The following is a 26,200-nucleotide window of genomic DNA, read 5'->3' as shown; positions in this document are numbered from 1 at the left end:
TGATCAAGGGCCCTGAATGTGTGCTTCCCAACCCGGGGACCCCCATTCTCCTGCGCTGAGGTTGGGGCAGATGGGCCCCCACCTAAGGGAAGTGACCTTACCCCTCCTGCCCACACTGTCCCCAAAGGCAATTCACGGCCTGAGTGTCTGAAGGCCCAGTTCAAGTACTGTCTCTGCTGAGAAGTCATTCCAGACTGCGGCTGGCAGAGCCGGCCATGCCCTCCCTGGGCTCCTTTTGCTCATCTGCTGTTACAGGAACTACAGCTGAAACAACAGCTCTTCACAGTACCCTGAATGCATCTCCCTGGCGGATGGTGGGAACCTCCTGGGCGAGGGCTTTCATTCATTTTGCAGCCCACGCAAGTGTCTGAGTAAAATGATGGGCCAGCCGAAATGAAGCCCCACGGACTTAGGAAACAGAGGAACCGCAGGGTCTGGTCTTTTCTCTGGTTTCCACGTGTCCCTCCAGCCTCCAGACACTTGCTCCCTCAAGGCAGCCCGTTCCTCGTGAAATTCCCCCCTCAGATCGAGCTAAATTCTGTCCCCAAATCACTTTTTACCCTTCACCCCACCCATGAAGACTATACCCTTCCACGAGACAACCCTGTATGGACTTGAACTTTCTTGGGCACCCTCCTTACATGGCCAAACACCCTTACTTTCTACATTCATAGAGTGTTTTCAAGCCAGTCACCTCCCGGCCTTCCAAGCATTTTTCTTTACTGATGTGATCTGCTCAGAACCGAGAAGGGTCAGTCCCTCAAGGGCAGAGACAGTGGACAGGGGTCTGAGTTCCTCTGCTCTCTACCTAAACAGACATTGCTCAACCATGTTTATCCTTATTGTCAGTCAATGTGTTTTTATATTTTCTCAAGTATGCGGCTCATAATTTTAGTGAGTAAGTAAAACCTCCCCAACTGGTTTCTTATCCCGAGAGCAAGATGTTGGATCGTGAATCTTCTAGAAGTGGAGCACCAAATTCTAACAGTCGGGCCTGGCAGACATTAGCTGTCTCTCCAGTTTTCATTCCATCCCCCCTCTTCCATGCTAACAGAACCAGGATTGTGTAGTGGAGACAAGGTATCCTAGCAAGTCCCAGCAATCCTGCTCCCCGCTTTCCCAGTTTCCCTGATAACCGGAGCTGGTCATATGACCTGCTTCTGGCCAACAGGATGTAAGGGGAAGTCCATGGTGGAGGTTTCTGGGGATGGTTTTGCTTTTCTGATGAGAGACAAATACAGTGATGTGGCTGTTTTTGTCTTTCTCCCACCCTGACCTGGAAAGTAAAGCTGAGAGCTATGGCAACCACCTTGCAACCATGAGGCAGCCTTGCGAGGATAGCGAAGAACACCCGAAGAGCAAGCCTGAGCCTCTGATGCTGTGTCTGAGAAGCCTGTGCAATGCCAGCAATCTCCCGTCTCTGGACTCCTTATGAGGGGGGAATCTATCTCATTCATCAGTGCTTAAGCCACCAGCAGTGCAGCACTCTGTAACTCGCAGCAGAGGGCCATTTCCACCGATACAATGGGCGATTCCTTTGAAGTTAGGATGCTTACGTCTTACAAATACCAAATTGAAAGAAAAGGAGAACTTGACCTTGAAATGAGTCGCTTTATTGTTTGTATTCTTATATTAGCCAAATATCTAAAAAGTAGGCTCATAGAGCATGTCAAAGTACTAATTAATTTACAATTACTGCCTGGGATTATTGGATTGCATCATCTCATCGATAGATACTTTCTGAATTTAAACAGGCATTAATAATACCCATCTGTAAAGTGTACCAGATCTCCAAATGCTGTAATAAACAAAGCCTTTGTTGTAACCACAGTTCCACGTGGTTTAATCTCCTCGCATGTGCAGGCCGGAACTGAAGCATCTGTGAGGGTCCCATGATCACGAAAAAGAATGATAACCACTGGACCCGTGCCCCTGTGCAGACAGGGTCTTTTACTTGATCCCAAAACTGGGTAGGAGCTGTCCCCCTTCTGGGCAACAGGCTAGCCCCCTAAGTCTTGTAGACATGGTATAAGCACACGCTCACGTCTACTGACCAGTGGCTGCCGGGTGCCGGCCTCTGCTCTGAGCACTGTATGGGCATCTTTTCACTTAGGGACTGCAACAACCCTGTGAGGGAGCTTCCATTATCATCCCACTTTACATCTGGGGAAGGGGGGCTAAGAGAGGCTGAGGAACACACCAGCGCCGCACAGGTAGGGGTGCAGTCTGACTCCGGAGCCCAGGCTCTCAACCACTCTGGCAGTCTGCACCTCTCAACGCGCCGAGAGTCTTCACGTTGGAAGACAAGCAGCAGAGAGACCCTGGGCCAGGACCACAACACACACCTCCTGGGGCACCATTCACTAGAATTCGGTCTGAGTATGGCCCCCAGAGATGCCCCTGATGACACGTGGAAGCCAGCGTTGCCTCAGCTGAGAGCCGCCTCCTCCCCGCTGGTGGCCGACCCTGCCCAGAGGCCACCTGCCAATCACACATGTATAATCTGCAGAGGACCCTGCTGCTGCATGCACGCAGGCAGAGCCAGTGACCGCTCCCTGTGAGCAGCTTTCCGTGCTGGGGGGCGGGCTGTGCCTCCTTCGCTCTGCCAGTTCCACACTCTACTCTTACCTGCCCTGTTCTGTCGCCTGGGGTCTCTCGTCCTCCAGCTGCCAACGAGGCGTGCTTCCTCGAGGCACCACAGAAGGTGAGGGAGGAGGGAACTTGAGGTATTTATTCCCAACTCCCACCATTTCCCTCCCTTCCTGCTGGTCCACAGTGTGGCCAAGACTTTGACCTGTAAATGCAGCCACAGTTCTCACATCTGTTCCTGCCCAGCCCTGACCAAGAGAGCAGGGAGGTGGGATGGGCTTGGTCACCCTGGCAAAGAACAGGGGGAAAGACAAGGTGAACAAGGGAGTGTCACGTCCACACTGAGGTGCTCCATCATCACACCTGGATGCGAGTGCCCAGCGGCCCGACTGTGGCTTCCTATGCTTACCCAGTGACTGTGCTTATTTCGGGAGCAGCCACTGTGTGGAGGCCCAGAGGCGTCTGCACCTCTAAGGCAGAAGAACCAAGCACTAGGCCCAGGGTCTACCCCTTACTACATGTTCACTTCTGTCCCTCAGTTTCTGCGTGCATAAAATGGGGATCATAATAGTACTTACCCTGTAGGATTGTTGCGACGATTAAATGAGTTAATACATGTAAAGCACTTAAAATAGTATGGATGGCACATCCATACCATTTCCTTCAGTGCTAAGGAAATGTTAGCGAATGTTATTAACATTAAAAATACTTTGCCCTTGAAACTGTTCTGTAGCCTGATTGGTAGTCAAGTCAATAGTCTGCTGTGATACGGTCCTATAGTTTTACAAGATGTTACCATTGGGAGAAGCTGGGGAAAGGGCACATGAAACCTCTCTGTATGTGTTCTTACGACTTCATGTGAACCCATAATAAAAAGGTTAATTAAAATTGTTTAACCACTAAGCTGTTATATAGGCTCAGTGGTTCCCCAAAAAGCTAAACTGAATTATCATAGGACCTAGGAATTCCCCTTCTAGGTGTTTACCCCCAAGAATTGAAATCAGGAACTCAGACAGGTACTTCACTGCAGCATTATTCACAACGTCCAAAAGGTGAGGCGGCCCACATACCTACTGACAGATGAATGGATAAAAAAAAAATGCAGTGCTATACATGCAATAGAATATTATTCACTGGTTAAAATGAATCTAGTTCTGATACATGGGTGGACTTCGGAAACATTATGCTAAGTGAAATAAGTCAGACACAAAATAAGAGACGTTGTATGATTTCCCTTATAAGAACTACCCAGAACGGGCAGAAAGCAGACGGGCGGCGGCCAGTGGCTGGAGGAGCAGGAGGATGGGGAGTCACTGTTTAACGAGCAGGGTTTCTGCTCGGGGCAATGGAAACGTTCGGGAAGCAGGTGGTGCTGAGAGCTGCAAAACGTCATGGATGTACTTACTGCCACCAAACTGCGCACTTACAATCAGTTTTGCAATGGGAATTGTGTCCTATACGTTTTGCCACAATTAAAAAACATTAAAATATATTAGACCTAAACCCACTGACCTGTTCACTTTAAATGGGTGAATTTTGTCTCAATAAAGCTGTTAAAACATTTTTAAAAATATTCTCCCTTGCTCAGGTTGGTGTAATTAAACAATGTAAGTGTGTGAAACAGACCCAAGTTCTTGGAACATAGTAGGCAACTGATAGTCATGTCTTTCCTTTCGCCTGCTTCCTGAGGGTGATGGGGTCCGGCTTGGACGGCCAGTTTTTTTCCCGGGAAGAGAGAGACTGCAGCCTCCCTGGTTATAGCTGCCACGAGTCAGACATGTTCAACGAAACCCACAGGAAACGGAGGGTCAGAGAGGGTGCGCCGGGAGAGGTCACACGGAGCTCCCCCACAGGCAGTCTGATGAGCTGCCCACTGGGCAGAGGGGCCGCCTCTGCCCAACCTGAGGGCGGGGCTCCGCCCTTGCTTCAGTCATAAGGCCCCCAGACCCTCCGCCAGCGTCCCCACCGGGCTGCTGTCCCCATGTCCCATCCCACGTAGAGCACCGGAGAAAGTTGCAGGCCCCCTGTGGGGCAGAAACTCCTTGGGAGGAGGGGGCGGGGCTCCCCACACCTCTCCACACCCCGAACCCCATCTGCTGACCCCTCCAACCCACGGCGGGAGCATCAGAGCAACCAGAGTGTGGGCGGCTACCATGCACGTCCTGGGTCAGATGTCTGCTTGCTGACTTGATAAGGTCGGGCTTCTGACTTTTTTCTTAATGGAAGTAAAAGAATTCCAATTCTCCCCCACCCCCACCTCCATCTTCTCGGTGTCCCTTCCTAAGCTGGAGAAGAGCCCAGTCTTTGGGAGGTAAAAATAGCCGAGTGTGCAGGGGAGGCGGCAACGGGGGGCAGTTTAAATTTCTTTCATTTTACCCAGGCGCTAAAAATAACTGGCGGGAGCTCTGAAGTGCGTGGCCTCGCCGCTGGCCCGGAGCCCGGCCCAGGCGCTGCCCCTGTCACAGCTCTGCTCCCCCAGGAAAGGCTCCGACAAGACCTCGGAGCCCTTGTCCTCATCCCGCCACCTCTGTGGAGCTGCCATCCATGTCGAAGGGCAGGGTCTCTCTCCTGACATTGCAAAGTTTTCGTGGTCAAGGCCCTTTCCTTCCCCTTCCCCAGAGATCCCACTCCCCTCCCTCAAAGTCAACGTCCTTGGCATTTTAATGATGAAGCAGGTTCCCGAGAATGCATTGCTTCCCAGGTTACAAAGTGATTCTGTATCTCCTTTTATCTGCACAGCAGTGTTCAGGGACGCAGACCACATGATTACTATTTTCCCTTGTGGAAATCGAGGCTCAGCAAGGTCAGGTGATCGCCCCGGGTCACACAGCCAGGAAATGTCAGAGGGGGGAATCTGAACCTTGATCTCCCAGTCCCACCTCCCTTGCCCTGAACTTGAGAGCACCGTCCCGTAGGATCATAGAATGCCCTGGAAAGCCTTTGAGCGAAACGGGCCTGGAGGACTTCCCCTGTGTCAGCAGCTCTGGGGTGATGTCCAGGAACGGGTAATTTTTCAAAGCTCCTCTAATGGTTTTGATTATCTATCGGGTTTGGGCAGCACCGTGCCAAACCTTTTTTCTTTTTTTAAAAAATTTTATCTGACCCATGTTCTTCCCAGGGGTCTTGGCAGTTGACTTTTTGCCTCTATCTTCTACCAAACAACAGCCGACCTATCTCCAGGCAGAGAAAACCACCCAGGTGTGGTGTGGGTGCCCTGGGCTCCCGAGGGCCCAGAGGCCATGGGTCAGGTGGGCAGGCTGATGGGCACCCCTGTGTGTGTGAGACAACCCTCAGCCACCTGTCCTGCGAGGCTTTCTGTGTGACAGGTGAGCTCACCTGGTAGCCCTGGGCAGGACCGTTATTTGGGGCTGCCTTTTACCCCGGTGCCCTGTCATCATGGTGAACAGGGCCTCATGCCGGACTCCGGAAAGCCGAGAGGTGGAGAAACACATGTGCCTCCTGCTGTTCCGGGCTGGTGCCAGCTGCTCCGGGCTGGGAGAAATGGCACCGAGGGGCAGGCCCCTGGCCTCCTGCCTGTTAGCGAAGTGTCCATCTCGTGCTGCTCTCTCCTGGGGATGCTTCTTACTCTGGGAACCTTATCCCCAGGGACACTCTGGCAAGCCTGTGCTACATCTGCATTCCCAGGGCCAGGAAGTCCCCAAAACGACACACCCTCCCTTGTCCCGAGGGAAAATTATTTCAGCCCAGCCCCTCCTTTGTTTCCCTTCCTCTTTTTCCCCTTTTGAGGAAGGACTGTGTGCTCTGCTACTGGCCAAGTCATCTACATTGAGTAGAAAAAGACTTCTTAGAAGGACCTTTGCATTACCCAGGAGACTAGATTCCACCCAGCTTTGGTATTTACTAACTGTGTGGCCCTGGGCAAATTGCTTAAACTCAGATGCATCAGATCAGACCGGGCAAATAGCTGTGGGCACTGCCACCGCCCTCCGTTTTCCAGTCTGTGGCAGACATTGCTAATCAATCACGGCACTCTTGCCTACTGATCCCAGACACTGCCTAAGGAGCTTTTCAATCATGCACTCTAGGCAGCCGCTCTCCACCCTAGAGCTGACAGCCCAACTCAGGCACTTTGCCATCCTGGAGTCTGGAACGTTCCTCAGGTCCTTTCTACCTCTAACGGTCTGATCTTGCAACAATAGGTCTCAATCTGGCTCCAGGAAACTCCTTCAGGGGTTCTGTGAAGCTTTCAAGTTGTCAGCAAAATCTTATGTGTCAGTACTTGCGTATGTTTTATGATAGAGTTTCACTGGATTTTCAATAGATTGTGAGTTCCTAAATCAAGAACAATTGTGTAAGAGGCTGTCAGAGTGATCAAGTACACAAACAAACAAGAGACTAAATAAGATCATTTCAGACTGGGAGAAATTCAGAGAAAGGACACAACGAGATACAATGCAAAGTAATGAAGTGGGAAGAAAGACCTTTCTGAGACGACATGTGAGCTGAGTCTGGAGCATGAGGAGTCAGCCACGGGAGCACATTCCACACAGAGGAGGAGGCAGCCTGGAGAGTCTAAGATGTGTCATCCTTGAGAATCAGAAGGAAGCTGGTGAGGCTGCAGCAGGGCCAGCAGGAGCGAGGGGCAGGGAAGGGATGGTGCGATACGATACTGAAGAGGCAGGAGGGGCCAGACTATGCAGGGTCTTGAAGACCAGGGTAAAGTAGTTTTTATTCTAGGTGCAGTAGGATGTCCCTGGATAATGTACAGCAAAGCAACAGAGTCATATTAGTGTTTTCAAAGACCACCCTGCTGCTGGGGGAGTTAGATTAATAGGACCAACAGTAAAACCAGAAGTCCAGTTTGGAAATTGTTGCTTCCCAGGACCAGGGTCATGGCCACAGAGAGGAAGGTAAGTAGGCAGATCTGAAATAGGACATCGACTCTGGAGGAGTCCAGGATGGCTTCTAAGCTTTTCTTGCGCAATGGTCATAAAGGTGTGCCATTCCAGAAATGGGGAAGTCGGAGAGCGGTGGGCGGAGGGGTAGGAAAAACCTAGAGTTCTTCTCTAGACGTGTTGAATCTGTGATGCCTTGTAAGGGACCCAAGTGGAGATGCAATTAAGATTCTGGAGTCTTAAGTGCAGGGAAGGAGTTGGGACTGGAGGTCTAAGATGGAGAGTCATCTGGTATCTAGTCTTGGATCTAGGAGAGATCACCCGCAGGGTGGAGGAGAAGAGTGCCTGCTTCCTCATCCGGAACAACGCCAAACAGGTCTGCAGGAAAGAGCAGGAGTTTGCAAAGAGGACCGAAAATTGTGGTCAGAGAGGTAAGGCCAGCAGGGTGTCAGCAAGACAAAGAGAAAAGGGGTGCAAGGACAGCTGGCGGACTGGATGGAATACCGCCCAGAGGCTGAGTCAGGGGAAGCCAGAGAAGCCCCAGGTTTGGCAAACAGGAGCTGTGGAGGGCAGGTTCAGGGTGCGGTCAGGGGTGAGGGGGACTCCAAACTCAGCTCCAGCAGGATCAAAGACCCAAACAGATAAGGCAGATAAAGGAAACATCTTTAGAGTAGCAGGTTAGAAAAAGATTTTTTTTAGTGACATGAAAGTCCAAGCCATAAAGAAAAAGATGGATAAATTCAATTCATTAAAATTACTAACTTCTGTTATCAAAGGGCTCCATAAAGAGAAGGAAGTGACAAATGAGATTTTTACAAGACCAACCACTGGAAAATGACTAACAAAATGACCAGAATATATCAAGATTTCTATAACCAATGATCAAAAAAGCCCTGGAAAAGTAGGGAAAGACTCAGAAAAGCGCCTCACAGAAAAGGAATCCCAAGTGGCTAATAAATATGTAAAATAGGCTTTTCTCATAGTTGAGAAAACACATATCAAAGCAGTGGGAAGACACCACTTGCACACACCAGCAAGAATTTAAAAGTGGTGAGGATATGGAGCAAGCAGAACATTTGAACACAGGTGGTAAATCAGTACAACCAAATCAAAATCAGTTTACCGTCATCTCTTAAAGCTGAAGGTGTACGTCTCCGGCACTTCTATAGCCAGGCCTGCAATCTTGAAATACGTGCAACAGGAAACGTGCTCAGAACTATCCGTAATTAGCAAAAACCCAGAAGCCCAGATGTCCATCAGCAGTAGAAAGGCTAAATAGACTCTACCAAACTCGTACAATGATACTGAGCAGCAGGAGTTTGCGACAACAGACCGCGAGCCAAACCCAGCCCTCTGCCTGTTTGAACAGAGCCATCCCCGTCCATTCATTCACGTGTCGTGTGCGGCTGCTTTCACGTCATCAGAGCTGAGGAGTTCGGACGGAGACTCTTTGGCCCACAAAGCCTAAAATATTTACTATCTGGTTAACTTCACAATCCAGAAATGAAAATAAATGAATAATAGCACCATGCTACAAGGATCACTTATCTCAGAAATATTGCCTACAATATCAAGATGCAGAAGAACATGTATAGTATATTTCATTTACAACTAAAAAGTAATCATTAGAGGTACCAACATGTGCTAACACTATAAAGAAAGCCAAGGGAAAATAATACAAAATCAGGATAATAGTTACCTCTGAGGGTAATGAAAATGAGGAAGAACAGAAAGGGAACCTCAAAAGTAAGGATAATTTTCTTCTTACTCTGGATGGAAGGTATGAGTATTCTTTATACTCTACATATATGTTTTTGGCAAATAACAATGCTTGTCCTCTACAATATGTTATTCCTTCTTCCATGTCAAGAATTTTTACTGGGCACATGGTATTCTAGCTAATGACAATTCCCAGAATTCCTTGCAGCACTGTATGTCCATGTGACCAGTTTCCACCAATGGATTGTGAACGAAAGGGCCATGTACCACTTCTGGGTCTTGCCCTTCAGATGATCTGGAATAGACTTTCCTTCCTCTGAGTCTGGAGAACTAGGTCCACCAATGGAAGCCACCTGCTAAGAATGGCCAAGCTGCCAACCCGTCCCAGAACACCTTTGACTGTCCTGGTGTGAGAGACGAGAGAGAACTAAACTTCTATCCCGCTTCAGCTTCTGGGGGTTTCGTTTTGTTTAGTTTTTTTGTTGGGAGGGAAGGGAAGGAGTCTCCTTCTTTTAAATAGAAGCTTAGCCTTACTCTGATATAATATGCAGTACAATAAATACTTTTCTGGATTTACTTAATGTTTACTTTGTAAGGAACTCTTTTTTTAAATGGATGGGGGTGAGGAACCAGATATAGTCAGTGCTATCAACCCTTTTGGGGGAAGTTTCATTGAGAAAGGGAGCAGAGTGAGGTAGCAGTAGCTGGGTGGAGATAAAGAGTCAAAATACAGTTGTGCATTTTAATTTTGTTTTTATCATGGGAGGGCAGAAGGAGGTTAGTGTGCTGATGAAAATGAGCCTGCAGTGAGGAAGAGTCTGACGATGCCAGAAGCAGGGACGATGCTATAGGAGTGAAGTCCTCAGTACAGAAGAGTGAGTTGGAGCACGGGAGGGCGGACGGATAGGGGCAGAGCTCTCTCTAATGGGAGTGGATGCAGAGAACAGGCGGCTGGGTTTATGGACTTAATAGCAGGAGAGTAGGAAATTCTGCACTTGACTGCTTCTGTTTTTTCAGGACACTGTCAAACAAGGTCATCATTCAAGGAGTGGGGAGAAAGGCTATGGGAAATTCAGGAGTGCCTTCTGGACCACAGAGGAAGCCCAGTTTTATGAGGTGATAAAGAGTATCTATGTCAAATCAATGTCCAGATCCCACTTTGTGGTACAGCGCTAGAGGCTTTCCCTGCAAAGTGGGAGCGAGGTGAAAACGGCCACCGTGATTATTCCCGTTTTACAGAGGAGGCCTAAAAAGGCCTAAGCAATGCCCCTCCCCCCCCCGCCCCCGCCACCCTGGGGTGCTGAGAAGTGGTGATGCCAGGTTTTGCTGGGTCTGTGTGCCCACCAAACCTGGTAGCCACGCTCTGGAACCCCGGAAGCCCTGAATGAGCAGCAATAAGGACTCAGCACAGGTGAGATCACTTCCTACACTTCTTTCCATCAACACTTGCCCAGCCAGAGGTCACTAGGTCACCGCGCCTGATCGGCCCAGAGGCTTCAGGCCACATGGGAGGATGACCTTGTGAGCCATCAGACATGTGTGTGCGTGCGTGCATGCGCCTGTGTCTGTGTGCGCATGCAGGACGGAAAGTGGCGCAAACATGCATCAGAATTCCCCGGGCTCTAGTTCAAAGCCATTCTCTGAAGTGCAGGGGAGTCGGTTTGTCTCAGAACACTAACGTATTTTGGAGAAGATAAAGAAATTTTAAAGGTAAGCCATCTCTCATCCTCTTTCTTCATTCGAAGGGTCAGAAAAGTGGTATTTCTGGCATGGGTTAGAGGCAGAACTCTATAAATACAAAGCCATTAAATCCCATGCAGTGGGAACCTGATCGGAGCCTCCTTTTAATTTCCTGACATGAGCTGGCCACTAACCCAATTACCCAGAATCCCCGGAGGAGCCCTCTGCCTTCCCAATGAGCACAAAGAGAGGGAGAGTGTATTGCACGGATGTCAGCCTAGCTTTCACTGAAATCAAATATCTTTTAGAAAACACTTGGGGAAAGACAGGCAGGGGCCGTGGGGAGGAGGGAATGGAGTGGGACTGAGAGGCTGGTGGCTGCAGGGAGGTGAAGTGAGGTGAGGAGAAGTTTGCAGGGGCAAGCTATCCAGGGAGAGTTGCTACAAACCCGGAGCTGGACTAGGGTCTTGGGGGCAGAGGGGCTGTGAAATGCGGCGCATGTTTTTCCAGGCTCTGCTGGCTTAGAACTTGCCAGCCCATGCCCTAGCTAGGCTGGGAAGCCCGCCGAAAGGGGAGGGCTTCTCCACTGGCTTCCTAGGGGAACCCTCATCCTGGATTTAGACCCTGGGGTCTAACCCAAGACAGATGCCACCTCCAAGTTTCCCACCAGCGAATCTGTGCAGTGGGTGGGCCGCTGAAAAGTTGAGCACTAACAGGACCGTCTTGGAGTCAAATACTCTTAACAATACACCCAGAGAGCTGACATCTTTAAAGCAACTGCATGGTGGATTTCACCAAAGGGTTGTCCCTTGTGGTCCCCACCTGGACCTGCTGATGGAGAGCCCCTTTTGACACCTGTGCTCTACAGGAGAGGAAACGGCGACCCAGGAGCATAAGAATCCACAGCAGGAATCCCCCAGAGCCAGGGGGAGGACACAGGCACAACTCCTCACCGGTGCAGGTTTTGTATTCAATTCTTCATAAAGACAATAATCACTCCCCCCTCCCCCCAAATACAGATTTTCATATACGGGCTTGCTTAAAGCAAGACGGACCCCTGGACGTCCCACCCTCATTGATTCCAGAGCCCTCGGCAGCTTCCAGGTGGAGGCTGAGCCGATGGAAGCCATGCCTGACCTCTCCCCCACATTTGCTAGACCCCCGAATCACACAGCGGCCTCTCCGGTTACTCTGCTTGAGAAACGTAAAGCTGTGAAAGGCCTCGGGAGCTGCCGCACAGAAGCGGGGAAACAGTGTTCAGGTGTGTGGGGGACATGGGGAGGAACGGGGTGGGGCTGGCATCCGTATTCTCTTTCCCAGCTCCCCCCAAGACCCAGAACCCCGCCCCTATAACCCCCCTCCCAGGCCTGAGGCCCACTGTGGAACCTTAAATGGGGGGGGCAGCCCTGGGGAAGGCTGGAGTTTGATGCTCACAGGCAGGTCAGAGCCAGAGTGAAGACAGGAGGAGGCAGGGAGCCGCGCTGCTCCCAGGAGCCTGAGCTCCTGCACATGAAGGGGGGCCACCCAAACAAAAGCAGGAGCCGGGGCAGCTGCCAAGAGCCCCTGCCTGGCAGGGACACAGGCTCCGCAACGAGGCCCATGCCTCCTAAGGGGGCCGGTCCCCACAGAGCTCCAGGCCCCAGCTCTGTGCTGCGGGATGAAGACTAAGTGCAGGCGCTCTGCTTTGTCCACGCCGGGAGCCTTTGTGGCACCGTCCCCGCTGGGTTTAGGGCTGCCAGCACCGGGCATGGTGTGTGTGGGCACGGGGGGGCGGGGGGGGGCGGGGGGGGGAGTGTGCTGGTGGCCGCCCCTTCCTCCTACAGGTAGAGCCCCAACTCCAGTCCCCTCCAGGCTGCACCCTGCAGGATTCCCTGCCTGCTCCTGACAAGAGCCCCAGATGCCCCGAGCTGCCACCCTAATTAGAAGCCATCACGTACCCTGTTCTGTGTCCGGCGTACGTCCTGGACCAACCACAGGGCTCTTTACAGCAGAGCGGTCAAGGTTGGTGCCCACCGTGCACGCTGCCCCGCCTACCCACCGGGCAGGGGGCCTGGGGTGTGAAGCCTCCCCTCTTCCTGACCCACCCCTGTGGGGCAGACACAGGGGAGCTCCAGGCTGTGGCCCCACAACCCCCAAACCAGCTGTGTGGCTGAGGGTGGGACAGTCCTCTCTCCCCAACCCTACGGAACTCAACTTGGTCACCCTTAAAATTCAGGGGTACACTGAGAGCGATGCAGCGTCCTTCTGCTCTAAGTCCCTCAGATGCCGTAAAGTAAGCAAAGAGGCCACCGGACAGTGGGTCCCCGGCCTGACCCTGTGCCCTCTCAGCCAGCTCCCCAGAACAAGGTGGCAGATCCCAGCCTCCCAGCCTTAAGAGCAAGGAGCCTCTTTGAGGCTCGGATACCCTGAGGTTGGTTCCCAACAGCACACAGAGGGGGAGTCGGCAGACCAGCACTGAAGCACACTTCTGAGGGCTTCTGTGCCTCAGTGTCCTCACCTGTGAACCCCAGGATGCTCTGGAGGAGCAGAAAATGCCTGGTGTTGGAGGCAGGGGGCGCTGTTCAGGCACTCACTTGGGTCACACTCTACGCAGGGGATTTGTGTCGAGTCCAAATGAACCAACACAGTCTTTCGGGTTTAATACAGCCCATTTTTCATCTAGAGAAGAGGGCTGTTTCCCCACTTGATCCCCCAATGGAGTTAAAAGGGGTTGACTTTTCCATCTCAAAGAGGTTAAAAGAAGTGACTCATGAGAAACGCCTTTAAAGGGCTGTGTGCTGTGTAGACACAGGGTAATTCAGGAACTGTTTCCAGAGCTTCTGTTTTACGGGTGTAGACACTGGGCTGAGCTGAAGCGAAGAGGGGGGCCCCCATTTCCAGAGCACAAGAAGGTCCAAGTCACCCACTGACAAAGCACCTTAAATGTGGATCCTCTTCCCCAGCTGGTGCCGGAGAGGAGAATGGGAGGGTGCCCCTGTGGCCGGACTAGGCTTCCAGAAACTCTTCACTAGTAAGGAGCTGCATTCCAGTCCTGCCCTGCCTCTTCTCTCCCAGCCCCTCCCTCCCCCCATCACCCCTCCACCAGCCCACACCTCCCTTCCTGCCTCCTTCCGCTTCTGGGAGGATCCCGGGGTCCAGGATCATAAAAGCTGATCTGTAACAATTTCCGCTCACTCCCCGGGAAAGCTAGGGAAGGGAAGAAACACCCAGCACACACACAACACCCATCCCCAAAAGTGGTGCGCGGAGGAGTCGTCGGCCTGAGCGGATCCACAGGGACGGTGAGGACCAGGAGACCTAGCTGGAACAGCGCCATCCACATCCTGAGAGGCACGCGGCATTTTAAATGTCCCAGTGGCCACAGTACAGAAGGTAAAAAGAAGAATGTGATATGTTCTGTTTAACCCCATACATCCAAAATGTTACCATCTCAACATGCAGTCATTATTCAAAACCTGTTCCTACATGAGTTCACACTCCTGTTATAATCCTAGCAAGCCTTTGCAGTCAGACGTGTATTTCACACGCAGAACCCGAGGCTCACGCTGCCACGAGGGACAGCGCAGCTCTAGAGGAGAGAGAAAGGCCAAGGGAAGAGAAAGGAAAGGGGAGTGAGAGGACGGTGAGACGGGGACCTGGAAGGGGCAAAACATCCGCAAGGTGATAGCAGTGTGCCGCCTGCCCGCCCACCCACTGGGAAGCAGGTGAAGAGCTCACCACCTGTCACTCCGGACCCTAATGTCTCCGACCTTGGCGCCCCCGAGCTCCATGGCTCCTGAGAGGTAAGAGAGCCTCTCAAGCCTGCCCCCCTCTCCCAGGGTGCAGGGAGCTTGCCCCAAAAGGAGGACCTTCTGCTGAGCACCAGGCCAGTTTCCCAGGACCCACATGGGGTCCCTAATGGAGAACTTCCAACTTCTGCCTTCTCGATACCCCATGTCTCCTGCAGGAGTAGAGAGCTAAGCAGGAGCTGGAGGCTGCAACCTGCTTGCAGGGCTTGTGAGAGAGGATGCGCAGGCACTCCCGGGGGCGGCGGCTTAGCCTCGCATGCCCAGGAGGACTCCCAGAGTCCGGGCCCCCATGGAATCATGTGCGCGTGCCCTGGCCTGGGGAAGTCCGCAGTGTGTGTGCAGGCACCTCCCCAGGGGTCTGAGACGCCCAGTGGGAAAGGCCTCGCCGGAACTCCCTCCTCAGAGCCTCCAGGGCGTCTTACCTTCCTTCAGCATCCCCACTTTGAGGCATTTCATGAAGCGGCAGGCCTGGCAGGACTTGCGCCTCCGTTTCGTGATCTCGCACTCGTTGGTGGCCGGGCAGCTGTACTCGATGTTCCCTGCAACCAGACACAGACAGGGTCGCCAAGTGCCAGCCAGGCCCCCACCCCTACCCCCGCTGGCCAAAGACCTGCGCTGCCCCCACGCTGAGGTTCCAGCAGGGCAGCAGCTCTCAAAGGAGGCACTTGTCAAAATGTTCCCAGCACTCTCAAATGTAAAGACCCTGGTTCCCGAGGTCTGGGTGGGTCGGGCAGCCAGAGCTTTGAAGAAGGATCAGCCACTGGGCTCGGACATCAAAACTCATGGAGGGGCTGTCCCCAGGCTTCACTGGGCCTCAGTCTCCCCATGTGGCACAGGGGGACCATTTTGTATGGGATTTTCTGAGAACATGCAGGAGCCAGGTTCCACCTCTGATGAAGTGCTTCACAGCATTGGAGCCACTGAGCCCCCGTGACGAAGCGCCTGACTGTGTGCTGCGTACTCGCAATGGCGCGGTGAGTGCTCGCGTCCCCATGTTGTACTGGTGAGGAAACTGAGGCTCAAAGAGGCTGATGTGCCCAGGATGCCTTAGATCTCCCCCTCTCTCTCTCTCTCAAGTCCAGGTGGCCCAAACCTTTCCCCACCACTTCTCCTGCAGAGAGCAGGGCTGGAGGTCAACCTCCGTGCTGGATGGAGGCTGGGAGGGGACAGGAGGGAAGGTATGACGATTCTGTGTGCTCCTCTCCTCTGTCACCTACCCCTAACCATGTCTTAGGTCACTCGGGCTTGCGTGGCCTCTTGGGAAATAATTGCAACACTCACATAAGCATGGTAACATTTAAAAGATCAATGGAAAAGAAGAAAAGCCATACATACACCGATTTATGCCAGTCTACCCTGGCTTAGAAGCTCTTGGAGGCTGGCCCTGCCCGTGCCTCACCTCGGCCCTGTCTCCACCTCAGCATCCCTGTTGCTCCGAACAAGTGTCAGCGCCTGGAACTCAGCCATCTGGGCTCCCAGGCCTCGGTCCCCACTGCTCGGAACAAGCACCATTCCGCTCCCTGCACCTCTTCGCCTGGTCTGTGTGCACCTCCAGGCCCCACATAGGCAGGCGTTCCTTCTCCACGCCATCACCTGTGTGCAACTGTCTCCTCCTACACCAGCTCCTCTCCGCAGTTCAAGCGCCTGGCACACGGCAGGTGCTCAGTGCGCCCTGGGAGCTAACACTAACCAGTCCTTTCTACGAAGCAGCCACAGTTCTGCTTTCCGTACCCGGAAACTTTCATTTTCCCAACAACCCTGGAAGTAAATGTCTTTCTCTCCATCTTACAGATGAGCAAGGTGAGTCGAGTCTAGGAGGCAGAGCAAGGACTTGAACCCAAGCGGTTTGGTTCGGTGTCTGCTCTGAACCACTGCAGGCAGCTCCCAGGGCCCGCCCACTGCGGCCCTGGGCAACTCTGCCACCTCGGGATGCCACACACACGCCGCTAACTTCCCACGTTCTCTGGTCACGGCGGCGCAGCCAGGCTGTCATGCCTCGAAGGAGGGTGGGTCCAGGTTTCTCAGGCCCGCTGTCCCAGCGGAGGGTCAGTCAGCGTCTGCCGATCTGACACCGGTGTCCTCTCAGGAGGAGAGGACAGAGTGTACACAAGAACAAGCCATAGTCTCGACCCTCTGTGTGTGTGTGTGTGTGCGTGTGTGTGTGTGTGGAGGAGGAGGAGAGAGAGAAAGAGGGAGATGGAGAGATACCATATTTCTAATTTTATTTATTTATTTCTTTGTTCCTTTCAATTTGTTTTATGGCCCCCGAGGCTGACTGCCAGCAAAGCCAGGCTGGTAGCCTTGTAATTTCTGTAAGAGCCTTCTCGATAAAGCGATGAGATTAATTCATCAGAATTCCTGGGGTCCCCTGGGAGCTCAGGAGTGCGGAGAGGCATCTGTCTCTCTCTCTCTCACACACACACACCATCACCACCACCCCAAGCTCAGGAGTGGCAGGTTAGGGGGCGGGCTCTCCTAGGATGGGCACGTGGTCAACGGCCAGCATAAGTTCAGGGTTCTACCCTGGAAGTGTGCCCAGGACAGACATGTGCGGACTCCACCTCAGGCAAGTCACCTGACCTCCCTGGGCCCCAGTCTCCACATCTGTTAAATGGGCACAGTATGCTCCTGTGCCACAGAATCGTGTGGATTCGGTGACAGCACATAAAGGGCTTAGTGCCGTGGGTGTACTGGCACACACGCAGCCCAGGCTACTATGCTTATTTTTACGTCTAGGCAGCGCTGCCAGGGCACAACGAGCCAGAAGACAAGACTCCTGGGGAAATCTAGCCACCCCTGCAGACCCTTAAGGACATTAAGATGGGCCTTCCAGAACTCCCTCTCAGAGTGGATGCCGTGCGTGCCGTGGGAGGGAGGCAGGAACATCCAGAACCTGACCTGGACTTCTGTATGACCTTGAGGCAGAGGGCAAATCCCTACCCTCAACCCTCTTTGACCCTGTGCCCCAGGAGAAGGGCGCCCCCACCAGTTCGCTGTCCTTGAACTACAGCAAGGAACAGGGGTCCTCTCTCGGGGCTCCGGGAGGGGGCTGCAGGCTGACGGCAGAGCCTCTGTGGGCTGGGCTGGTGGTCCCTCGGCTCCGCTCCCTGCTTCATGTCACTCCTGGAGGACGGAGACTGTGCCTTCCTTCCCTGCCGGCCCACTGCCCTCGGCTCACCTCCCTCCCCTCCAGCTTCCCCACTCGCCGGATGAGCTCATTCCTGCCCCTGGCTGCAGCTGTCACGGAGTTGGCAAGGATGGGCAGCCAGACTCACTGCCTGTGCTTCACACCCTCATATACACCTACCGCTGCTTTCTCACGCTTCCTCAAACTGAACCCATCCTCATCAAGCCTGGACGACTTACTGTGTTCCTGACCTCGCAAAGGGGCCACTGGCCACCGCACCGCCTAGGCCAGACACTGAGGTGGCACCCTGAACACTTCTAAGGTCCTTTTTATCCCACATCCCTGATATTTCCTCCCTCCTCCCCTTCTGCCTCAGCTAGTTTCCAGTCTCAGCATCTCTTGCCTCGCCTCTAACGTGCTAGACTCCTCTGCCCCACCCCCGCTCCTACCCTGCCTCGGGGGGTCATTAATAACTTCCCTGTGCAAAATCCCTCCATGGACCTCCAGTTCATCATGGCACACTGAACACACATGTCTGTGGACCTTCCCAGAAGCCCACTAAAGGGCAGACCAGGGGTGAGAACTCTCACAGAAAAAGGGAGGGAGCAGAAACCAAAGTCGCTAACAAGGCGGCTTCAGACGAGAAGTGAGCCCTTGGTTCTGCAGAACTTCAGAGAGCCTCAGGCATTGAATACTCAAGACTCAGCAGAAGATGGAGTGAGGTGTGGGGCGGGAAACGAGAGTTTGCTGGAAGTCTGTACTTAAGCAGTGCTTATCTGCCAGTCCATGTGGCCAGCATGTGTCTCCCCACGACCGGCGCAGGAGAAGCCAGCCTTGTCCCTGGAGAATAGATGCAAGCGAAGTCTGGACCCAGGGACCCCAGCAGAGGGCAGAAGGGGAGTCGAAGCTGAAGAGAGGGAGACTGAATATTGCACACCAAACAGAGAGACCACCCAGCCCACCCCCAAGCCCACTCCCAGATTTCTAGCAGCCAGAGGCACACTCCACCCGCCCCCAACCTGAAGATCGGAGTTTATAGGATTCTCCTCTGGGAGAATGAACAGCCCAGCTGGGAAAGATAGCCAAGGGGCTGTGCCTTGTACGGTTTTTACCCCTGTTGCCATTTCAGACCGTCAGGATTTCAAGTGCATCTATGGAAAGCCTTAATGTGAAAGCCCAACCAAAACAAATGGGGGAGAAGCGTGCGGAGGAAACAGGGCAGACCGGGAAGTGGAAACACACCTCCAGGAACAGCGATCAGCACGCTATTGGCCTGAGAAGACCAGACACTGCGTCCATAAGACAAGAACAGTGAGCAAAATAAAGAAAGTATAAAGTGGGGCTCATAGGAATTAAAAGTATGAAAGCCACAAAAAAGTCAGAAGAATTGTCTAAGGAGCTACTTTCTCTAGAAAAGACCAAAAACCAAAGAGATGGACAATAGGCTGGAAAAGACGTAAGAATCAGAAGATGGATCCGGGAAGCTCCACACCCAACCATCAGGAGTTTCCGAAAGAGAAAATGCTGGAGAGGAAGTTATCACAAAGGGAGAAGGGAAGGCAGGGAGGGAGGAAAGATGAAAATTTCTAAAGAATATGAGTGTCCGGACCAACGGGCCTGCTGAGGAGAGCCCAGAGGAATAAATGAGAAAAGACCTGGACAACATTGTAGAGGTGGAGAACAAATTAGCTGCCCGCTCGGGGAGGGGGAGAGGGCGGCGGTGCGGCTGTTAAAGAGCGGTGCCCGGGGGCCCAGGTTATGGGCCTGCTGTGGGTCTTCGCTGTGGTGGTTGGTGGTCACGGGAATCTCAGTGGTGAAACTGCGTAGAAACACACACACACACACACAAGCCTGCACAGCTGGTGAACTCTGAGTAAGCGGGTGGATTCTATCAACGCCAATGTCCTGGCTGAGACAATACGCTGTCCTTACATGAGATGGGGAGGCAAGGGAAAGGTGTGGAATTTGCATATGTGGGATTTCTCTGTACTATTTCTTCCAACCACCTGGGGACCTACAATCACACCAAAACAAAACCATGAAATTAATAATAAATCATTAAAAAGGCCTAAAACACACAACAGAGATTTTTTTATCATAAAATTTCAACCATGAGGACAAAAAAGACCCTAAGAACTTGCAGAGGGAGCAAGAAAGAAGTCGAGTGCACGGGGCCAGGAGTGAGGTCGGCCACCACATCGCAGGCCACAAGGGAACAGCTCTCCGAGCGCATGCGCGCGCGCACACACACACACACACACACACACACAGTGTGCACGTACGCACTGCTCTTTAGTGCTACGTGGCACACTCCCCCGACTTCATTCATCTATCACTCTTGTCTGCTTCATTCTCAGCAGTTTCTCTGCACCTAGAACCATGTCTGGAAAGGAGTGAGGCCTCTACATACATTTTCCAGTTGAGTGAATCAAAATTTTTTTTAATCTTCACCCAATATGTTTTTCTAAATTTTTAGAAAGGAAGGGAGGGAGGGAGAGAGGGGGAGGGGGAAAGAAGTGGGGGGGAAGAGGGGGAAAGAGGGAGGGGGGAGAGAGAGAGAGAGAGGGACATCGATGTGAGAGAGAAACATCGAACAGTTGCCTCCCATATATGCCCTAACTGGGGATCGAACCTGCAACCTACATATGTGCCCCGACTGGGAATTGAACCGGCAACCTTTTGGGGGTACAGACAACACTCCAACCAACTGAGCCACCTGGCCAGGGCTAAATTAAATCTCTTGACAGAAGCACTAGAAGCTCGGAGACAAAGCAGCTTCATCCCTCCCTCTACTGGAAACTCCTCCTGGCAAACCTTCTACATCCTTGCAGCCTGGGTCTCACATGCCTTCTTGGTGATGCTGTCTCCCCTTCTGCCCCAGGTGGGCTCACATGCTCCTTCAGGTTTGCCCTACAGGCCTCATCCATCACTCATCCCCCCGACCTCCCCCCACACACTTAACACAACTAGCTTAGTGTTTCATAATCACGGTTCCACCTATTGCCCTCTCTTCTGAACTGTGTGCTTACTGGAGACAGAGGTTGTTAGGTCTTTCCTTTCTGTATTTTGAGTACAGTGCCTGAAACTTGTTGATTAAAGCAAATGAATTGAAAGCAAGGATCCTCACCCTCAGAATCCTAGAGTTCAAAAGTAACCTCTCAGTTGTCAATGCAATGACTTCCCCTGGGTCCTCCCATCCGGGCCCTCCTGAAGCCACAGACATTGCTCACACCTCTTAAAGCCGGCTCCTCTGAGAGACTGCCCCTCCCTTCTCTCTGCGGGGACTTACAACACCTCTGACCACCTCCGGATCCCTCCCACCGAATCCCAGATGCTTCAGAGGCCGAGGCTGCAGCGTTATTTTATGTCCCACCAAGACAGAAAGGGGAGACGCTGCCAATCCAACTGGGACCCTGCTTCCTTGCTGCTAGCATTTTCATTTCTTTCTTATTAGAAGAGCTCCTTGACATTTACTGAGATACAGACTTGATCACTAGCATCCTTGTGCACACGTGAAAGAGAAAACTGGGGGGGACACTTCCCGGAGTGTGATTCCCCGGAATCACTTTTGACCAGGGTCATTGTTTGCGTGTTTTCCCACAGAATCTTTCTCTCTGCTGACCAGGGGTTGGTGGGTGCTTCTTAAGTGGGTCCTTTGTGTCTGAGGGTTTCCTCCCAGGTCACCAGGCCCTTTCTGCAAGCTTTAACTTGCTGGTGAGGGCAGTGACAGTCACACACAGCTGTCACCTAGCGGTCAGTGACTGGCACACAGTCCGACTCAGGGATGGGACATGCAGAAGGTGTGCCTCTTGAAACTGATGTGTTCTGGCACTTCTTGGTCACCTTCAGGGCCCTTTCTTCCCTCTCCCTCCCGTTCCCCTCTGCTCTGGAACCGGAACCGTTTCCCCAGGATCAGCTCTCCAGGAGTGCGTGTTAAATCAGGGTACTGGGCCCGCCCCACAGCCTCTCAGACACAGCAGGTCTGGGGTGGGGCCAGGAACCTGCATTTCTCCCGAGGTCCCAAGTGAAGCGTGTGCTTTGGGCCTGCGGACCACGCTCTGAGCACCACGACCCTAAGAGATCTCATTAGACCCCAACCCCCACTCAGATTCTGCTCTCAGCCCCCAAGCCCTGATTTCCAAGTCTCCGGGGTAAGTCCTGTGAACTGCTCAAACTCAACATGTATCAAACTTTACCCGTTATCCCAACCCTTTCCTCACTGCCTGTCCCCCACCTCCACCAGGAAAATCCTTCTCTCCGGGTGTCTTTTCCCCAACAGCCTCACTATCTCCGAAATCAGTAACCTACAGTAAGAGTCAGCCTCGTGTCCATTATTCTTTCGACCCTGACTCCCCCTTTCAGACGTTTCTCAGGCCCAGCCTGTCCTTTGGCCTCTCTGCCGCTGTCCTGGTTTGAAGGCCTCTAACCAGACCTCGTCCCTGGACTGTTAAAACCCCGTCCCAGCGGGTCTGCCTGCCCCGGACTCCGCCAAATCCAGATCCTCTTCCCTGTCACTCCCGGGATCATCGAGCTCGAAGGCGATGTGGCTCCTTCCCTGCTCAGAAAACTCCAACGGCTTCCTGCTGTCGCGCATTAAACAACAAAAACAATTACTATTCATTTCATGGTTCTCATATGCCAGGCAATAAGCTAGACCCGTTACAAGTACGTCTCATTTAATTTCTGCCATAACATTCCGGGAGCAGGAACTCTTTATTAACCCCATTAGTCCCATTCTCGACAAGGACATGAAGGCCCAGAGGAACTAAGGAACTTGCCCAGGTTGTCACAACTGATGGGGAAGCTGGGAGTCTGGGCCGGGCGAAGCAGCCCTCACGCAGGACGACCACTCTGCTCCTGTCCCTCCCACAGGCTGGAAGCATCTGACATCCAGCAGAACACGTTCCTCTCCTCCGGGCCCTGCTCTCACCACGCTGCGCTTCCTGCCCCCCACGTTCACCCTTCACTCCTGCTGGCACGCCCGTCCTCTGGGGAGCCCTGCCTGCCCTGCCTGGCTGCCGTGTCCCACCTGGCTTACTCGCCAGCTGTGCCTCTGAGGAGGGAAACTGTGACTTGTGCCCCCTCTCATTCCTTCAGTGCCCTCCAGACAGCGACCTGTTTGTGGGCTTGTTGACTCTTGTATGGAGGAGGAAACTGAGGCCAGAGGACCCACATCCCTGCCCAAGGTCAACCGCCTGGCCTGTGGTATCCCACTCCTGACTTTCACCCACTGCTGGCTTTGTCTCTGCACCCCCATTGTCTCGTGTCCCCAGGGGTCCTCCAGCCTTGTTCTCCAGGACAAAAGGCCTGGAGGTGGTCCAAGACGGAATAACCCATCAATCATGCCCCTGCCCCTCTCCACAGGGAGTTTCCCTCCGAGCCGCACCTGGGCCCCAGGTGAAAGGAGGAAGCACTGTGCCAGGGCCTCTTGCTCACTTGCTGTTCCTCGTCTTAACTCCCAGACCCAGGAGCCGCTCAAGGGGCCTCCCAGTGGTCTGCCAAGTTGGCCACACGCCCTGGGAACTTAAGGAGGGGTCCAGGGTGGCTTTACCCTCTGCACAGCCCCTGGGTCGTGCATCCTGTGTTCGTTTATCCATTACTAGCCTTTGTTCCACCTAGAAGCCAATCCAAGTGCGGCACTCGCCATGGCCCCCGAGACTTCGCCAACCCCTCCCACCCGTCTCCTCCCACTCTGCCCTCACTCGCACGCTGGCCTTCCTCCTGGCCCCAAAACACAGTGCTCTTTCCTCTGCCCGAAGTGCTAGTCCCAAGAGGCTTTCACGTACTTCCCCTTACCTTGCAAGCATGGCCTGCCCTCACCTTCTGCCTGTGTGCAGTCCCCTCTGCCAATCACCTTGAGTCTCCGGTTCTTTCCCTCACAACACTAGCCTCAATCTGTCATTGTGCTGCTTCATTTGTTACCATATTTCCTGTCTGCCTTCCTTGCTAGAAGACAAGGCCACCAAGGGAGGGCCATTGTTCCAGTTCAGCCCCTGGGACAGTGGCTGGGACTGAACCACTGCTTCATAAGCTCACACGTAAGGCAGGTGCTTTCCCCAGACGTTGTTCTTCAGAAAAAGAAGTTGCTGCATATTTGAGTCTTTGAGAAGCCTCATATCAGAGGTGCTGTGTCAATCACTTCACATTGAACAACTGCCATTTGAGAAGACCACAATCGACGCGAGTCACCCGAATGAACTGACAAAGGGGATCAAGAAATTTCACAAAAAAACAGCTACTCCTGAGAACAGGAGCTCACCATGATGGGCGTTCAGTGTCAGAAGCAGTCCAGACCAGGCACGCCACGGAAACCTTAACTGCGAGCTGGCGCAGATGACAAGAGCTGTCCTGATGGCCTAGAATCTGCACTTAAGGCTTAAAGTAGAATCTTTAGGGATAGAAGCCCAGACATAATCCTAAAATCTCAAGTAACGGAAGTGGAAGCAAAGGGCGTGTGCTGTAAAGTCCTGTGTAAAGGACTCGAAAAGCAGCCCTGGGGCAGCCACAGGCGCTGTTATCAAAGATTTCCGGGAGAAACTTGATAAGCCTTGCTTTGCAAAATGCGAGTAGAAAAAGACTTTCAAAAAAATGCATTGTTTTATACAATATGACTCAAAATTCAATCTAATAAAAATTAACATGGTGTTGTAAGTAGACATTGGACTATTTTATCTAGGTCCCTAAAAGTTTATATGTACAACCTTTGGTTTGGCCTCACTGGGGATCACTTTGGGGATCGCCTTCCATTCAGACACCTTGAGAATTCCCTACGTGCCAGGTACTGTGGGTGCATGTGGGGCTCAGTGAAAAACCAAGGTGTGTGCAATGCTGTTCCCTAAGCGCTTACGGTCTTCCTGGGGAATTGGACAAGTAATTGCAACAACCGCGCAGTGTGGCCAGTCTTGCCGGTGTGCTGCGAGATTTACAGGAGCACCCAGTGGGGGCACTACACATGGCAAATGAGAAGAGGAAGCCCAAGAAGGCTCCCTGGAGGAAATGGCAGCTAACTTACTATCTAATGGACAAAAGTAGGGACTGGAGGTTGCGATGGGAAGTCCAGAGACTGAAAGCATGGGACGAGTTGTGGGAACGAGAAAACAGAGCAGTCTGGCCGCCCTTTAGCCTGCAAGAGATAGGGCACAAGATGAGGCCACGACGTCATCGTGGGGTGACCGCAAAGCACACTGACAACCACGTGCGGGAGCTTTGATTCTACCTACAAGGAGACAGAAGAGTGACACGTTCACCCGTTCGTTCAGAAAGGTCTCTCCGGCAGTACCGAAGGCCACAGACTGGAAGGGGTGAGCCTGGCAGCGGAGACCAGGGCGGTGGAGAGAAACCGTTGGGTTGGAAAGGAGGGGGCGCGAAGGGCAGGAAGCCAAGTTAGAGAACAGACCCATTTCTGGCTTAAATGCTGGAGGAGTGACTGGGGCCGAAGTGGGACTGCAAGGAGAAACGTCTGACGGTCAGCGCTCGTTGCCTTTGGGGTGCTCCTGGGACGCCGGCGTGGAAATGTTCATCGGATGCGCAAGGAGCTGGAGCTCAAGGAGAAGTGGAGGGCAAGAGCCATGGAACTGGGACTGTCGTCCTGATTCCAGGGGCAGCTGGAGCTGTGGGTGGGAGGAAAGTTTAAGCTCATAAGGAGAGATTTAGAAGGTGAGTCAAGAACTGAAAAGAGGAAGAGAAGGGTCGTACTAGAAGCTGAGGTGTGAGGGGAGGTTTCTTTCTTTCTTAACTGGAGATAAGCATTTAAATGCTGAAAGAGAGAAGGAGGAAGTAGAGAGTAAGAAGATAAGGAGGAGGAGACAGTGGGTAGGAGGGTCCTGGCGAAGCAGGGAGGAGACAGATTCAAAGCCTGGCAGCGCTGGGCCTGGGGGAGGGGACACCTTCCAGCAGAGACTGGGTGGCTCCAAGTAACTACGCAACCAATGAGTGCCAGCTGCTGCAGGTGTGGGAGTGTGTCGTTTTGGTGGCAACAAGCTGAGGGCGTTCCCAGACAAAGCTTCTAGTTTCTCAATGGAACAGGAGGCAGGATCAATGCTGAGAACGAGAGAGGACCACACCAAGGAGTAGGGCTTGGAAAAGGCCCCAGGGCAGCTTCTGCAAAATTCTCCTCATTGCTTCGGTACTCGCTACACAGCTTTCTGTCCCTCTGGGGGTCAGTGTCACGGTCCGGAACCTGGCACTCAGCCCTAGGATCCAGAAGCCACAGGAAGGGACTCCATGTCCTAGGGGCAGGCTCACACTGCTCTAACGGAGACAGTTGACGTAGAGGCCCAGAGAGGTTCGCACACTCAAGGATAGGGAGACACTGACCGGCCTAATCCAGTTCACCGCAAGCAGAAGACCTACCTATGGGAGAACTAGATCACATCTGCCGTCCCAGGCCGACTCCCTTTCCTGGAAGTGGTGCCTTAGCCAAGGCCCTCCCTGTGTTCTAT

At 52.9% G+C, this 26,200-nt stretch overlaps 1 protein-coding gene across 4 annotated transcripts in view; it reads right to left on the bottom strand.

The window, feature by feature from the left end:
* Window positions 1–26,200, bottom strand: part of ESRRB (estrogen related receptor beta) — a 167,686-nt gene that overhangs the window by 21,424 nt on the left and 120,062 nt on the right. For all 4 annotated transcript variants that reach the window (XM_045823474.1, XM_045823475.1, XM_045823473.1 and 1 more), the window contains one exon: window positions 15,055–15,171. In XM_045823474.1, coding sequence (XP_045679430.1) covers window positions 15,055–15,171 — 117 coding nt within the window. The remainder of the gene's footprint in view (window positions 1–15,054; window positions 15,172–26,200) is intronic.

Source organism: Phyllostomus hastatus, unplaced genomic scaffold (assembly GCF_019186645.2).
Source record: "Phyllostomus hastatus isolate PE091 unplaced genomic scaffold, TTU_PhHast_1.1 phas_scaffold_501, whole genome shotgun sequence".
Taxonomy (NCBI): Eukaryota; Metazoa; Chordata; class Mammalia; order Chiroptera; family Phyllostomidae; genus Phyllostomus; species Phyllostomus hastatus.
Note: the sequence above shows the minus strand (reverse complement) of the source record. Positions and strands in the feature narration are given on the sequence as shown.